The 18,281-nt window shown below is 37.3% G+C and overlaps 1 protein-coding gene across 1 annotated transcript; it reads right to left on the reverse strand.

Moving 5' to 3' along the window:
• Positions 1 to 3,093: 3,093 nt before the first annotated feature.
• Positions 3,094 to 18,129, reverse strand: LOC144355749 (uncharacterized). Its single transcript, XM_085502794.1, has 26 exons — positions 17,970 to 18,129; positions 17,477 to 17,549; positions 17,267 to 17,319; positions 16,869 to 17,045; positions 16,589 to 16,661; positions 16,333 to 16,379; positions 16,058 to 16,231; positions 15,797 to 15,955; positions 15,538 to 15,607; positions 15,386 to 15,435; positions 15,125 to 15,238; positions 14,614 to 14,736; positions 14,291 to 14,458; positions 14,016 to 14,174; positions 13,740 to 13,895; positions 12,894 to 12,963; positions 12,433 to 12,479; positions 12,146 to 12,298; positions 11,866 to 11,932; positions 7,931 to 7,977; positions 7,209 to 7,481; positions 6,701 to 6,970; positions 6,262 to 6,549; positions 5,880 to 6,108; positions 3,618 to 3,673; positions 3,094 to 3,310 (listed from the first exon to the last, which is right to left on the reverse strand). Exons 1-26 carry the CDS (start codon positions 18,127 to 18,129, stop codon positions 3,258 to 3,260), a joined length of 3,309 nt encoding a protein of 1,102 aa, XP_085358920.1. The 3' UTR covers positions 3,094 to 3,257.
• Positions 18,130 to 18,281: the final 152 nt, after the last annotated feature.

The raw sequence follows: 18,281 nt of genomic DNA on the forward strand, positions 1-18,281 counted from the left end.
GTGTATTGTGGCACTACAGCCACTAGGCTTGGAACCCGATGAATTATGCATTCACTAGTTTGTAACAGCCATGTTACTCATATCCAAAACCTAAAAAAAAAACTGAAGATGGCGAGGAAATTTGTAGTAGTGAGAAAAGAGACTGATCATATCAACGACTGAATTGAAGATGGAATATTAAAAAAAAAATATTTTACGGGATTTTGTTGGCCATATGATTAGACGTCAGTGGGTAATTTATCACGGGTAAATATAATATTTGCAGCTGCAATAGAGTTGTTAGGAGTCAAGCTTTAAACGATATTGAGACACATTGTCCTAATTTTATATTCCATAACATAAATACAAAGCTTAAATGGTAGGTTTATGAATTAAGTGACCACATGGCAGACAGAGTTAAACCGAATATTTAAAATTGTGTATAGAAAAATGTGTTACCGTTACTTCTAATACAATGTTCATGAGAAACGAATAAAAGTAAAATGTGTACTTTCAAAGCAGTCTGGTTAATTTTTCGTAATTTGCAATGAATAAGGCCGTATATTGCTTGTAAACATACGTCCAATATATATTGCGTAGCTGCATGTACATTTACCATGGCTTGATAGAAAGTCTTTCCAATTATTGTGAAAACTAGTAATTAATATCATAGAATCGCAAGAAATGGCTCACCACGTGGACCTGAAATACACAGAATTGGTTCACCATGTTTCAGGCTCGACAACTAAATACAAGACCCACAGTAAACGTGCAAGACTGTCAAATAACCGGAAGTGTCAAATAGACAGGTAAAGTAAACGTACGCCAAATTAACGTGTGCAAACCGTGGAAATACAGTGACATTAGAATTCATTTGATTGAGGGTCTAGTTATGCTGGGTCAATATGATGGAGATTAAGAATGGAATACAAAACAAATCGCTATCAAGGAGTTAATGAATAAAATATATATTCATTTTACAGTCACTTTATTTTATTTATCTGAATTGAAAAAATGTTTTGTTGTACACGGACGTCTATGGTAATTCCTGGCAACTGGAATCGTGTTCTAAGCTCATGTGCGACACATGTGTGGTAAACATGTATTTTCCAATAATCCAATGCGTTCTTTTAATGAAAATCACGAGTACGAGTTTTGACCTGGGTACAACGTGCACTAATTACAGCTGGTGACTCCTTTGATACCCTCCAATCACCTTGGAAATTACATAGTTAAACTCGGTAAAATCTCATTTTGTACTAGTTGGCCGGCGCAACAGGCTAGGTAGTGTTAACATTTCGGAGCTTTGTCAATGTTGGAACGTACTAAAAAACGATTTTAAAATATAGGAAACCAAGGAACGCGTATGTGATTAAAAGTCCCGAAAGTTTGTTTATGTTGCTCTTGATGTTATATGCAAGTGAGTTGCTGCCCTCAGTTCGTGACTTCCTGTCCTGGCTCCCTAATTTACCTAAAACGAGATCAACTAGCTTCGCAAACAAAACAAAGCTGACAAGACGTCGGCAGTGCCAATTACGTAATATTGTCTCTGGTGTCTCAACTATTCCCGCGAAATACCCTCTCGCCGCGAAATCCCTAATCACCACGAAATCCCCCCCGACTTGTTGTGTCTGATGTATTCGTATATGAATTTTTAATTAGATTATGCAGGCCACGTGCACATTATGTTCAATGAGTTCAACAGTCGTGTTAAAGGTCATACACAAAAATGGCGCAACTTCTCGCGATTGTTTCTCATCGCGGCTGGAAATATACCCGTCAAAAATTTGCTTCTAATTCTTTCGAATGCCGTTATATGCAAGACTTGATAATATTTCGGGAACTATTCAACGATCTCTTCGTCTGCTTGTAGTATAGATGGATGGAGGGCTACTTGCCTCTTACGCTACACTGCCGCAAATCATACCGCCCTCTGATAGGTTAAAAGAAAACTACTCACTACCGTACTAGCATTAACAGTACACGCTAAAAAAAACATCGTTTTTTATGATTCTGATAGAGGGCGGACGCCATCAGTCAGGGTGACTTCGAGTGGATAAAATATTTTTTTTTCAATCTAAAATCACACAATTTTTTTAAAAATCGTCCCGACAGGAACCAGTTTACGTACGGTGTGGCAGGAAACATGTACACAATAAAGAGTACGTTTAACACGACAAGAGCTAACAATTATTTGTAAATGTTTCCACAATTCATGATGACCTAAAACAAGCAATAATGCAGAAGGTACGAGTTATCTAAAATCAAAATATTAAAAAATACAAAGTTGGAGGGAGGTTGTTGGTACAATAAATGTCATTCTCCCTCCCAATATAGCGGGCGTAGTTTCAAAGGTGATCTTTACATATTGCAGGAAAGTGAATAATAAACCAGCTGTTGTTGTAGTTGGTGTAGTGATGTGATAAAGTCAGAGAGGGGCAGTAGAATGTTCGTAGGATGTCGGCAGAGCATGAATGGATTTATGGATATGTTGGTTGACAGTGGATTATGATTAGTATGTTTGGCTTTCTTTATGAATTACGTGATGGCAATGCAGAATATTGTCACCAAGAGGATCTTGCTAACTATACTGTCTCTAGTCAATGCAAATGGGTATAGCTAAGCCATACTGAATTCGGTTGTCGAAAAGAGTATATGCCATATTAATCACATGTCAAAGAAATAAATTTGGTACTCCACTTACAATGCGATATGCATTCGCAACACATTCGATGTGCTTACACATTCATTGTTTAAAGGGATATTGTATTTTTTTCATCTAAACAATTAAACCAAGATTTTACCAGAGAAAGACTAACCTTAACATTTGAAAAGTTGTTTTTTGCAGACATAATTAGCGCGTAGTCAAATATGAATCTCAGATAACATCAATATCACTTGTCTGATTGATGCAAGTGTCTTCTTAACAAGGCAATTATTACCCAGAATGACACGTGCTCAATGTTTTCGTATCACCTTTTTGTTGTATACAGTAATTGTTAATTTACCCTGTTGTGTGTTGAATAGTCTACCAATGGGTATGTTTTAACTTTACTTCAATGGTGGTCATATTGTTGTCGTCCGAAAAGTGCGAAAACAACAACAGCAACAACATTATTTACAGGCCGAGTTTATTTGAATAAATTCGAAGGAACAATTATTGAATATTAATTAGCTGTCGTAACCAGCCATAGTTATTGATCGTATAGTTTATTTGCGAAGAGGGGGTTTGCCGATTAAAGGAAGACTTAAATAGATGAATTCAATGAAGTGTTATCTCAGCCTATTGTCAGTCTTTCAGCGGTAGCCTCCAGCTCGACTGCCTCGATAACTGTAAAGAAAATGAAATGAATTATTTTAATTTTATAATATTTTATGGATGTAATAATTACCTTTATTTTCAATAACATCCATATACATGGTATATTTCATGAATAAAACGAGATTTCCGAACTTGCTTCACATGAATTGTTTTACAGTAGTTTCCAAGTTTAACTTAAGGCAATTCAAAATTCCCATCTGCTTTCTGAGATACGTAGTTGTATTAAATGTAGAAAATTGTGACTCGGTCAATTTTGTCGTTTGCTTTGGTCCGAATATCTAGAACTTAACAATATAAGTTGTTAAATAAAACGTACCTGTATCCCCACACAGAATCTTTGTGCACGCCCAAGTTCCATCGCTCGTACAGTAACTGTCAAAGGATATAATAATTGTCATTAGACTGATGTAATTTAAGTGGTTGGCTTACATGTGTTATGATGATGGTTCAACTGGCCACTATAGAATCATACACACAGACTGTTGACTGCTTGGATTGGCACTTCAGAAACGTTAATTTGACATAAGGTTGAAACGGATCATTAAGCACGAAGACGAATCTGGTGGATACGTTATGGTAACGAAATAAGACCAGGTAGCATTCATTATTTTGTGTTGACCACGATTTGACATTTTCAATCAAGCTAAGAATGTTATAATTATAGCAATCGCTCAAGAACTTTTTGCAAAATTATTATTTCTTCATTTCTTTCTTAATTTCCTTGACATTATTGCATATGAAGAAAAGGGTCCTATTATCATCCACAATGCATTTCTCATAACATATCGAAACATTGAAATGACAATCTGTCAGCGCCCTCGTGATCCAACCTGAGAAATGTAGCGTTTTAACGTTTATAAGTACTTGGTTGTTAAACGTACTGTAAAACATGTCGAAAAAGCGGCATGCAATTTTAGCAAAATGTGGTAAAATGTTGATTTAGCGAATCTCTTTTGTCATTGTTGATTTCTTTGTCTGGCGGCCATTTTGAATTTATAATAAAGTCATTAGCGACATCTTGAATTAGCGAATGAGTTCTAAATTCGCAAAAAAGACATGGTCGCGAAAAAGACATACTTTACAGTATGTATTAAAAAGCTATAATAGTGATGATGCAACAATATGACTCAAAACCTGGTTAATAAGAAATCATGCAGTATTGTAGTTGCAAAACACAGTGTCGGCCTGCACAACTGCCACATTACTGTAAATTACTCAATTGTTTGAATTTAACAATATATATGTAATGCAGCTAAGAATAGAAAATTGAGAGACGTGACACCAAATGCTGGATACACATAGCAGCGAGATTTAGGTTCCGGTTACGGATTGTGAAACTTATAATACGACCGGTGCCGACAGTCACGGCTATTCGATAGCCCTGAGTACAGTCCTGTAGGTTGGCCTTCTTCCACTGATCATTCGGCCCCCACATTCCTGAGAAGTCGAATAGACTGGGAATTCGACACTATTGTGAAGAAATGTTCGGGCGATTAAAGAGGCATTCAGCTTTGCAGTTAAAAAATGAGAAGGTCGATACGTCCAACTATTCTAAATACCTTAACAGGAAGGGAAATTACATAAGAGACCTACTACGGTCGATCAAATCGACATTTTCCAATGTCAACCGAAAATACACGCCGCCATCTTGTTCTTGACGTATTTATCAACAAAACGTTGTTTCGTTGCGTAAAACTAGATTTTGTCAATGCTCCAGTACAGTAGGTTCATTTTTCGGCCACAAAAAAGGTATTTGTGATCGCTAGATTGGTCGAAAGAGGTTTTAGCTGGTTACCGTCATGAAATCGGCAGAACGGTTCTCCGCCATATATTTGTAGGCGGGTGTCGAATCCTCGGTCTATGCGACTTCTCAATACTGTGGGGGCCGAATGATCAGCGGAAGGAGACCAACCTACAGGACTGTACTCAGGGTTAGGCTATTCGACTACATGACATCAGAGCATTGCTGGCTTTGTTTTATTTGGAAAATTGTTTTACATAGGGTAAAATGTGGGAAATTGCCATACAACCAAATATTGATCTTTTTCGCAGTTCAATAACATGTTATTATAGTAATGATAGGAACCGAACATTTGAAAATAGTTTAATTGAATAAACTGCCATATTAAGTACAAATATTGGGACAGATTAAAAATAATAAGCCCCAGACAGGGTGTATCATAACTCACTCATTTCTGTCAGTGTCACTAAATATTTTTGTAATACTAATACAGTTTGTTTACTCCTTCTGGCTTCACCCGCTCTTTTGAAGTTGCTTTCGCTTACATGCTTACTGGTTGCATGTACGCTTTCCAATTTACAGATGCGTTATGAATTGAAATGTCCCAGACGATTGGCATGTAAATATTGGGTTCAACGCCCACACTATAACTGAATCCATCAAGCAATGCAACAAAATTAAACAAGAATATATAATATATGTTTAAAAATAAGCGACTTCGAACCAAGGTGTTAGCATAATGCAATATAGTCTTTTGAATAAAAATTAATAATAAACGTATCTAGTTCATCTTTAGTATTACGTAACGAATGTCCACTACATTCACTAATAACCTACCAGGTATTGCAGTCTTCTTTTCTGCCATCGCCTTCCTGGAAAATAACGCCCTCATGGAAACATATGAACACAGGATCCATACAAATGGTGCCACATATTCCAGAAGCACAGCATTTTTTCTTCCCCTGGCAATCGGTATCATCTTGGCAGTCATAGTAGCAGTAACCCTTAGGACGGACATCGTCGATAGAAGGTACCATTGGGCATTGTCCGGGTTTATTAGGTTGTTCTGGAAGGAAGCATTGTGACGTTCAGAGCTCTCAGGAAATAATTTTACACCTCATGGAAACGCTCAGGTGCGAATGCAGCAATCACAACTTTGTCTGTGAAATGACAAGTTCGTACGTGATAGTTAACATATTTAATGTATAAAAATACGTACCGTCACAACAGTATCGAACTTTGTAATCATGACATTGATCACCAGCTGGCTGATCTTTGTCAAGACAAAGAAATCCAGGATCGACATCGTGATGTAGGAATACCTGCCCGGTGCTTGATGAAGGTTGTTCAGTGGCGGCGACAACAACTTGGATGAATAACGGATTTTTACACATTTCATTTGGATATTCATCTTGGATTACGGCGGTGATTTCACGATCTGCATCTAAACCTTCACATGGTTTATCGGTGTTGAACCATTTTGTCCACTTGTCACAATCTGGCTGTTCTGTGTAGTGATATTACATAAATGAAAAACATGGTTAATGAGACGAGACAGTTTTTCGCTTATAATAAGTATTCAATTCAAAGTAATACTCAAATTCAAATATTCAACTAAAATAACGTAAAAACATTATTTGTTGTGAATATTGATTTACCAGGACAACAGAATCTGACTTTATAATCTTCACATTTCTCATCGTCCTGTTCTTCATTCAAACAAGCAAATCCATTAATGATATCATTGCTGAGTAACACATCGCCTGTTAATTCAGCTGGTATGCCATCAATAGTCTGGGCTTGAATTGCGCTGGGTCGTTCGCACGTCTTTTCACATAGAGTTGCTAGCGTTTCTAAATCGCCAATCCCTTCTTCTGGACTGTCTTCGTCGAACCATTGTGACCATTCACCATCACATGGGGGATTAGCTGTTTGAACCAAAATTACACATATAATACTGCATATTACACAACGTTATCGGACATGCCACAACGAGGAATCAATGTTTTTAACCACGGGACAACATCTCAACAATTATCGGAAATCCCGCGGAACACGGGGACACAACTATTTTAAAGGAATTATTGATTAATTTGTGACTCAGAAAACATAACATGTGAATGTATACCGGTTTTCCTGCAATATACAATATAATACATGTGTTACCTGGACAGCAGTATCTCACTCGATAGTCAAGGCAAGTGTTATCTGGCTGATCTGCCATCCGACACACAAAGCCAATGTCCGGTGAATAATGCAAGAATATTTCATCAGTATCTTCTGCAGGAATACCGTCAAGGGTCTGCACTTGTATCGCCGATGGATCGGTACACATGTTATCACCATACAACTCGATGGCAAGTGATGTCGTTTCCCAGTCCCCAGTACCTCCTGGGTTATCTCTATCGAACCAGACAGTCCATGCACCATCCACACATTCTACAAGTATATTCCAGGCATACATTATTCATGAAATTTTAATGATTCGCGATTATTCATGAACTAAATGAGTAGTGTGCACTCATCTGTATTTGGACAGCACACTGATGTCAAGTCAGTTGGATGTGTGTAACAATGGTAGCCAAATGGACACTGCTTATCAAGAGAATCACAACCAACGGGACTCCCATCAGCACCAATTAAAGGAATTCCCATAGGGCAAGGTGGTTGAACTATAATATTACAAACACCCACGCAGTAATTATTAGTGAGCCATAGAATATGTAGTACACACCACGGTGCATTTAAATTAAATTTTATATCAACTGTACTGCACCTTACCCGTTTACCTACGCTTCTCTATACAAATTAATATTATGGAAACATTTTTACATAGTGACATTCAATAATGTTTAGTCTCAGTAGCACTTCTTGATAATTTAACTTACCACAATCAGGGTCCGGTTTGCAGTACCACTTGCCGTTTCTACATTCGCTAAATAAATTTAAACAAACTCAGTTTATATTAAGTGTTTCAAGATTATGTGCAATACATACAACAAGGTACAAATTGTTATCTGCTATCGTTGATGTAATTTTGATTAGGCAAATTTCTAATCTAATGGTAATACGGGCACAATACTGAGAGCATATTCGAAATTACTACACAAATGTCCCCGGGTAATGTCGCGTCAATGTTCGTGTGGATATATGTGTATATCGGTAACACATTAACGGAGCGAAACGACCACTTGGCGTAGTCATAAATGCAATCTGATTAAAATCTGATGTAGTGTACGGGCTTTAATTAATTATTTTGGCTATAAACTTATTTTAATTTTATTTTTATTACTTTTGTTATTAATGCCTTTTTATTTTATTATTTTACTTTGATTTTCTATTTTTTTTTAAATTCCGCCCTACATACATCTGACCCGATGCCTATGTAACGATATTTCCAAGAGACCGGGCAGAGTCAGGTAGCAAACACACTCAAATAAAATGGCGGATTATACCGACGTTAGCGACCGATAAAAACACGGCTGATTTGGACTGGACACATCGCAATTGATCAGGAAATATTTTTTTGCTCCAGTTTTCTGCGTCGATGTCGTGGGACGGTAAAATCAGGTTGCATTGTTTATATAGCTATTTACAGTGTTCTAATAATTATGATTTACTTAGTTTTTTGCTTCCATTCTAGATAATTAGGCAGGACTCCAGAAGACGTACCTACACTTTATGCAATTTTATTTTAATTATGCTAATTTATTAATGACGTGCAGTTTCTGTGCTCATGAATATTCATTAATTTGTGGGTAAATACATTGTGGGAAGAGTTAGAAAGGGGGGTCAGTAATCATTCGGGGGTCAATACAAAAGAAGGGACCCATTTGGAGAGCAGCCATGCTCCTCGTGTCTGTTGATGCACGTGACCTACAGCTGTCAACTGTGTTCGTTCTTCGTCGACTTCGACTGGCTTCCATGCGAGTTAGTATTCTTGTGTTCTGACTACAGTTTTTGAATCCGCTGTTTAGGTTTTTAACGTCTTTCATGTCTTTAGGATTTAAGTTCTATTCATAGGAGCACTGTTTTCACTAGCAGTCAGAAAACATGCTAAACATACTGGATTCGAACCAGCAATCTCACATTGTGATCTCGCATTGTCTACATTGTAGATGTATCCACTGAGCTATGTGGGTAGTCATGCGAATTGAATAATTTGTTGTCATATTTAGCTTTATTGCCAAATAGTGTTTGCGAGATAAAGATGGGCAGGCAAGGGAATTGAACCCGGGTCCTCCTGATCACTATGTAGGGATCTGATCCACAAGACCACGATGGATTGACTGGTTGTGTTTGCACTATATAGTGTGTGTATATATAGAAATACAACATATTTCTATTATTGAGTTACAATTGTCCAAAAAGTTGGCAATTTTGTGTTTTACTTGTGTAAACTATATACATGGCATAACCCGTTAGTGTACATTTTGCCAATTGGGTGTTTGCCATTTGCGTTGCCCATACCTGACCCGACCCTAACCCCAATGCCAAGACACGTTTCTGTTAATAATTCCGTTGCCCATACCTGACCCGACCCGACCCGACCCGACCCGACCCGACCCGACCCGACCCTAAACCTAATGCCAAGACACGTTCCTGTTTATATTTGCTCAATAATGATACTCTGTTGTGCACTGTCTGCGGGTAAGTTGCATTGATGTCAACTGATTAAACAAGTCGCGTTTAAGTAATTTCCACTATTAACAAGTGGTTAAATTGTCACAATAAATGTGTGGACAAATATTTGAGATTAATTTTGGTGTAAACAACGCTCATTTGATTAATTCCAACAATTACAAGTTCTTAAATTGACAAAATGAATGTATGGACAAATATTGACCATTATACTTGTGAGTAAATACCTGTTGTTTAATTTCCACCTCTACAAGGTTGTTAAATTGAGAGAATAAATGAGTGGATAAATATTTGATACTTATTTAGGTGTAAGAACTCGTGTTTGACCAACTTCCACCATCGCAAGTTGTTAAAATAATGAAATAAATATACTGGTATCATTGGATATTTGATTTAATTGTGAAACTTTCTAACAAAATATTAACAGCTGGCTTCGAACCCTCAATCAACAATTCCGCAGACACAGTATAAATTCCACAACACCACAGAAGATATTCGTCTGTTGCCTGAATTGTTTTCGTGATATAGGGAACGCCATCGACGCTTTAACAAAACTTACCTTGACTTGGGTCTTGTTTATCTCTTGTGACTGGAAACTGTGGAACAAATTGTTCGTCGTCCAGTTTAAGTTGTAAGTTATTTTATTATTTATTCATTCAGTTTTGTATGGTGGAGTTTTGTGAGGTTTATTATTATCGCGACGTTCTTTGCTTACTTTTTTACGGTTTGAAAGATTTCAGTTTATTTGATTTACGTTTTTACAGTAGCTCTGAGCGGGACTCGAACCCACTGTCTCTTTCAAGCTAATTTTGATGGCACGCTTGTGTACAACGCCACGACTTTGGTCGTTAAGTGGTGTTCATTTTTTCAACTACTCCAGTGTTCCGATGAGTTGAACGGAAAAGCCAAAACGATTGCTCGTTTCTGATTGCTTCGGTTCTGGTGAGTGTGTATCTAGTGTGATTCGAATCCGTGTCGTTTGTATTGAGCGTTTTTTTATTTCCCATGTTGGCTACGCCGTAATATGCAACCACTTTCCCGTTTTATTGTGATTTTGAGAGTGTTTAATGATGTCTTCCTCGCCCGTCACGCCATGACCCAGTTTCAACCACACGGCCATTTTGCAACAAGTGCGTGACCCTCGGCGTCACCCGACTGACTATATGATCGTTGTGTTCAACTGTTAAAGCTAGGATTTATTACCGTTATTATCATTATATTGTCACATGATTTGTTTTACCTTATGTGCAATGTCTTAAGTATCTTTATTGTAATTTCTATATACCAATTCGTATATACCGAGGAAACGACCCCGATTGAAGGTCATGTATTTTGTGACGTCACCAAATCGTGTGTAGGTACGGCTTCTAGATCCGTGCCAGGAAGTGCACACATTTGATGGAAGTGAAAAAAATATTCAATGTAATGACAACAATTGTAAAATGCTGTGGAATTTCTTTTGTAAATAAAAATATACTAGCAATTTTCTATTAATGGTTTATTCAAGTGGGCAAAATATAATGTACAGAAAGATTGCCCGTAGAGTATCTCTACACTGAAAAGTAAGCAACCGACAGCCTGTATAAAAGGGGGCTGTGATTGGCTGTTACTTACGCGATATTTGAACGGGACTTATATAAGCGTTGGATCAGATGCATGTAGGGCGGAATTAAACAAAAAATCAAAGTAAAATAATAAAATAAAAAGGCATTAATAACAAAAGTAATAAAAAATAAAATTAAAACAAGTTTATAGCCAAAATAATTAAAGCCCGTACACTACATCAGATTTTAATCAGATTGTCATAAATGGTGGTTACAGTGAGTGTAAAGTAATAATATTATTGTTTTTTTTTTCCGATAAGCAGTGTCCGATGTTTACAGCAGTGCAAAAATGTTGAAATTTGTTTCGTGTGATGTTATACAAAGTACCCCCGCCCCTTTGTCGGGTCACTGGTGTCATTCACTAGGAGTGAACCAATTACTGCACGGACAGGTTTGCCAGTTGTTGGTAATGTCGGAGCTAATAACTGTTGAGTTCGACCACATGTTTTTATATACGAATTATTTTTGCACCTATTGTAAAACATCACACAGTGATTATCGGAGAAGCAATTACAATATTGTTACTTTACACTCACTGCGGGGAATACATGTGTGGAGTAGACGTTTTTGCTGCTTACCATATTTCACAGTTTTCTACATACGTTTCAAATGGTCTGTAGTAAGTACAGTTCTTTTCACAGTAACCTAAGAACGGATTTAAAGAGTTTTATAATGGCGTTTGTCGAATACTGTCATGCAGCATTCAATCAAATCACCACATATTACAAACGTCATAGCACCGGGCATGTAAATATCATCATTATACTAGTACAATGTATAATGTTAACACACAAATATGATGTGATATATATTTCTTAATTATACCCGAAGCATTTCCAAATTTAAACGCTGAAATACCTTCAATATAATGTCCACCCAGGCATGAAGGAGGCGGGCAGTTTTCAATGTCCGAACAGCAAAGGTAATCCTGATCAGGATTTGCAATACACTCATCGCACGATACCCAGCACACTTCCGGTACAAAATCGATTGGACAAGGACATGGTCCACCTGTGAAAACAATCATTGTCACACATTGCAACACACGAAAACAATTACAGTCGAGCAATTCGAACTTACTATTGTATTACTTTTGAAATTGAAATGTCTGTATGCACGACATTTTAAAAGTAACATGTACTCACCGCATGCCAGGTCAGGTCGACAAATCCAATCCCCTTCTCTACAAACGCTGATAGAAAGTATACAAATGTTTTGTTCAAGAATATTTAAATCCAGTCTACGATTGTATGTTGCGTATTAGTTAAATCTAATAAGTCTAATAAGTCTAATAGAACTTAAAGGGCGGTCGTAGTCACGCCAGGCATGCACGAGACATGGGTCTCATATAAACAAAGATGGCGACTTGGCAGATCAACGAGTACAAACTGAGACGTTACCAAGATTTAATTAGGTATTTTTAGGTGATTGGAAGGTATCAAAGGAGGCAAGTCGCGCTCAGGTTAAACCTCGTACTCATGATTTCCATTAGAAGAGCGCATTGGATTGTGGGAAAATACACGTTTATCAACACAAATATCGCACTTGAGCTGCGCTACGACTGCCGCGCTTTAACCGAAGATAATCAGAAAAACCAATCTCTTACCATATTTCACAATCTTCGTTTACTACATCTCCTGGCGAGTAATACTCGCAGTCCAACTCACAAAATCCTTCTGTGAAAATTAAGAAAAATTGTGAGTGTCTATAATTATTAACTCTTTGAAGCGCAAGGGTTAACATGTGTCACCATTCGCAATTTCTTTATATTTTCAAATATATTTAAGTCCATTTGAGCCAAAATTAGAAATAAAAAATAAATATACATGGGCAAAATATTATACTGAGGTGGTGGGAAATGTGGTCCAAAGATTCTGGCAATCGAGATGTTTGATTAGGTCAGAAACAGCCATACACGCTCATGTACAGGTTGTGTGAGAGAATAATTTTGGAGGCGAACATACGGGTTCTCTGGGGGGGGGGGGATAATAGCATACATTGTGATAAATTATCCCCGAGCACGGCGTTGCAATTCCGTGGATATGGTATATCCATTATGTTACGTTGTATGGTGATATTCTCTTGATCATGAGTGTGTAGTAGATTTCATATATTACACATATTGCGTACGCGTAGTATGTTATTCGCGGGCATTTTCTCGATCAATTCGCATATAAATTTACCATTTTAGGCAATTATAATTACTACAACGGGCTGATCGGTACCTGTACCTCGATTTCTATGGTCTACTTAGTTGTTTCCACTTTAAACTTTTGTAGTCGCAATTGTATTATAGTCAATTCTGTTCCGGGACATAAACTTGAGCCATCCAGATCCAGGCATACAAGACGTGACTAAAGCCAATGAAAGGACAGGTTTCGACTAAGCACAGAAAAGCAAAGGTCAGCTGATATTCTCAAAGCTGTTGTATCTATACTATAATTTCAATTACCTGACGTGTATACTCCTCCAAGACATGCTGGTGCCGGGCAGCTACCGTCGTCGCAACAAATATAGTTTGGCGTCGTTGATGCATGTTCATCACAAACGTCACAATTCAACCAACACATTTGCCCCAGAAATCCTTCAGGACACGGGCATGGTCCATCTTTTTTTGGAAAAAGATATAATAATGATATTCACGTGATACTAATCACATGCAGTGATGTGTGTTAATATTCTTGTAATATCTATGCCATTACGAGTACACAAATGACATGTTGCTCACCGCAATGTCGTCTACACGCTTCTTCTGTTTCAAAATTATTGTTGTTTCCTTCACATCCTCCGTATATGAACTCTATACACTCATTTATTTCACAGTCGAAGTACCATCTGGAAATGGAACCTTTACACGTACCAGGATCAACAGGTAAACAGCAGTCACCTAAAATTTTAAAATATTATATATCTGTAATTATTACTGAAATGAATTCTATCATTTTGTTAGGAATCCGTATTTATAAACTGGGATACTGTAAATTCCATTTGCACATTGCTTACCTCCGCATTCTTTTTCGCAATCTGCTCTAGTATGAAAATTGTTATCATTCCCCTGACATCCACCGTAAATAAATTCTTTGCACTTGTTATCCCGGCAATCGTGATACCATCGTGGCAAATATGCTCTACACGGTCCAGATTCAGGTTCAAGACAGCATGGGTATTTATCTGTACAATTAGATACCGAGCTATTACTATTTCTGCAATACCTCTGTTAATGACATTCTGTACACATTGCGAGAGATCGAATCGTACATTTTGCACAAAAATGTGTTAGTTCAGTATATATGGCCATAATACATTTCTTACGAGCATGACCCTACCTGGACAACATGCACCATATTCAAAATTAAGCACACAGGAATATCCAGTCGGACATTCTGTAAATGCGCAATTGTACGGGTATCCAGTTTCAGCTAACAAGGGCTTCTCGCAAGGAACCCAGTCTGTTGGTAAAAAAAAACAGTGAGTATTATACAATAGTAGTCAAATATTACTACGATCTGATCTAAAACAGTATAACGATTTCCTGTCAAACTGATGTCACAAAATACTGTTTTTTTTGGTATTGTCGAAAAGTACAACAAACTGGCACAAAGAAAAATATAAACTCGTAGCTGTTGGCATAAAAAATAAAGCAAGTACATAATACGGAATACATGGTGGAGTAAATTATAATTAATTCAAAGTAAACATTTTAATACTACTGTTGGACTAATGTTTGTATCATAAATGTAGCACCTAACGATATTCACAGAAATTGCTGGCGAGTTTCAACATCAGACGATCAAGTGAAATCAACGTTCATATTATAATGTTTAACTTAAATCCTACCACTGTTACAGCATATCCTATCAATGCATGTGAAGCCATATACATGCAAGCAATCTGCATCTGTCAAACACGTGACTACAATACCCAATTCGTCCGTTTGTGGAGTAACACAAGCTATAACAAAAAATCAAACGAGAGAATAGTAACGTTATACATTTCCCGGTGAAGATGCGCCAGTACTGTTTGTGTAAATTACCGTTTGCGCATGCAATGGACACGAAAATAACATTGTGACGTAAGCCATAACAGAATGTTTCTTACTGCAAGATGGGTCTGTGGTACAGGGGTCCCATTCGGCGTTTGTGCATTGACTGCAAAAAATAAACAATGTACATTAGACAACACAAATTACCTACGTAAATATAAATGAATTGCCAATCGATTTATATACAAGGTATTTCTAAAGTATATACCATTCTGTGCATAGTGGTACTGTTATAGTATCTCCTGGCATAAAGTATTCACAATCATATCTACAGTAACCTATAAAAACAATAGAAAACCACAATAATGAGCGCACATGTAGTACATATTGTAATATATTATACATGGATGAACACTTCCGGTCATTTGTTGAATCAAACACAGGTGCTACAGATTGAACACATTTGCACTTGTATGTCGCATATACTGCATGTTACCATAGTAAAAAATAACGTGAACATAACCCACCAACAGTATTAATGAATCCAACACAGCCTCCTGGACACGCTTTCTCATCAATGCAACAAATGTCGTATGGCGGATGGTTCATACAATTGTCACAGTTGGATAGGCATACTGGAAAGCTATCTATTGGAATGCGAGGACAGGGGCATCCAATCGGATCTCCTATAAACAGGACAAACGGGAATCGCGTGAAATTAAATGTACGGTGTTGTCAGAGTGTACTTTATAGCAGTCGGTTAAAACTAATTAATGTACGGTACTCACTGATAGGACAGCACACCGATAGACCACTCGAATCTAGCGCAGTGCATTCATATCCTCTTGGACAATGCTTTATTCTCGTTGCATAGTATTCTGATGTCAGAAGAGCTCCTGAACAGAACACTGTTCCAACACCATCTTCTACATATGGATCACCTCCGTTCGGACATATTTCATCTAGAAAGAAAAAAACAAAAACAAATATACGTTTTATATACTATACTTAATTGATAATTGTAGGTACAATAACTGTTGTTTTTAGTGATGTTGTTACTTACCACATGGTAATTTCTCTATGCATGCCATGGCGCCGTCTATACATTTACTGAGAATACGAACAAAACATTTACTAGTGAGAATGTGATCGCCGATCCATGTGCTACCAATCATATTTTCGTCAACAGGTTTTAAGATGGGGTTTGCTAATTATTACTTCACGTTCACTAAATATGAGATTGAATAGAGAACAGCAAAGAAGATGCTACGAAAATACACTGTTTTAGCCGACATTATTATTGAATCTGTAATACCCACCATAACACACAGTCTGGCATCAGAATCACTCCGCCATTCGGAATCAGAACTCCATTAACAACGCAATCTCCAGCTACAGATATAAATAAATACACATACTATCAACGCTTGATGTCACCAATTATCCAGTATGGTGGCATGCGACAAGAGTTACGGTTTCGCATAAATGTTTTGCGTGGTCATCCAGTCCATTGGCATCGTGTCGGTGAACAATAGTTTAAAAGAGAATTGCAATAACAATCACCACTGAAGACGATTTGTAGTGAAAGAGAAGACTTACAAATTGCTGGACAGCATATACTGTATCCGAGGTCTAAGGCATGGCAAAAATAATCAGCCGGGCAATCCCCTTGTGCAAGACCCAATGGTGCATCCAGTGGAAGTGTACAGAAATTAACATCTGTTCCCGTACTTGTATAGTAATCATCGCCATTGGGGCAGATGGGTTCTGATGGATCTATAAAAAAGTGCGCTGGTATTAAAAAGACAGGAAACAACAGAGTAATTTGTAATAGGTCATACAACTATCTACAAGCAGTATATATACTTGCAATCATTTCATAATATTGTTTGTTGTTGGTTAATTTGCTTCATCGACCAGAACTTGTATATATTGCCATATTTATTACGTTAAAAATTGCTGTTGAACTTGAAGTACTAAATATTGCCGGAACTTACCACAGATAAGACCAGGGGGATACAAACATACAAATCCACCATCCCGGCAGTGACTGGAGACACAATCAAAAACGTTAGTGTAGTGATATTGCACGATTGTCAATATTACTTGTTTTTGTCATTATCACGTATAGGCAGTGTACTAGCGCATGGGCAGTAATGGGCAGCATGTCGTTAACTGAACAATAATAACAAATATGTGAAACCTACCAGAGGGCGCAGCCCCATATCACGGTTCCACCAACTGGGTACGCAACGCTGTTATAATAACACACATCATCAACTGGTAAATAGAGCAAATGAATGTATATAAAATTACGGTCTTGAACACCCAGAAAAGATGTGTTTTTTTTCTCTTAATGAGTTACGTTTAACAACCTAGTTGGCGGAGAAAAAGCAATAACATTTGAAAACACTTGCGAAGATGTGTATATGTTAATTAACCCATAATATAAATGAGGAATAAATTAGAGACTTTTTTATTTATTTGTTAAAAGTAGCAGTTCGTAACAATTAAATATGTCGCTACTTAGCACAGTAGACATTGAAACGTTACAATCCTTGTATAGCGTTTCAAAAATGTAATTGTGACAAAATGTAATATACGGGCTTTGCATACGTAGCATGGGACAGGACAGGAACTGTCACGTCTTAAAGTCTGATTTCGCAATGGAAAATGAAAATAAAATATGTAAATACTTACGTTTCAGCGGGCAGCACACACCGTGCGAACTCGTTATCATGTTACAGTAGAAACCACGTGGGCAGGTCCGAGTTAATATACTATCAACACCAATTGCAACGGAGCACAATGCATTCATGTTTTGGTTGTCTTTATAAGGTTGTACTCCACTGGGACACATTTTATCTACAGATAATAAATTCAAAAATGAAGTCTAAAATTTAAAACCGACTAGTTCAAAATAAAACTGTTTATCTACAACTTTATTACAATTCATCTGACACCGCAATACGATAAGAAAATGTCTATCGCATGATCACGTGCACACGGTGC

The sequence above is a fragment of the Saccoglossus kowalevskii genome, chromosome 8, assembly GCF_978046115.1.
Source record: "Saccoglossus kowalevskii chromosome 8, keSacKowa6.1, whole genome shotgun sequence".
Lineage (NCBI taxonomy): Eukaryota > Metazoa > Hemichordata > Enteropneusta > Harrimaniidae > Saccoglossus > Saccoglossus kowalevskii.

Excerpts from the sequence above, each read along its gene's own strand:
- LOC144355749 (XM_085502794.1), bottom strand. The coding sequence starts at position 18,129 with ATGTGTCCCAGTGGAGTACAACCTTATAAAGACAACCAAAACATGAAT. Across the intron at positions 15,436-15,537 it reads GTACCACTATGCACAGAATG|TCAATGCACAAACGCCGAAT; the intron begins GTATATACTTTA and ends TATTTTTTGCAG. Across the intron at positions 11,933-12,145 it reads GGGTGGACATTATATTGAAG|GTTACTGTGAAAAGAACTGT; the intron begins GTATTTCAGCGT and ends ATCCGTTCTTAG.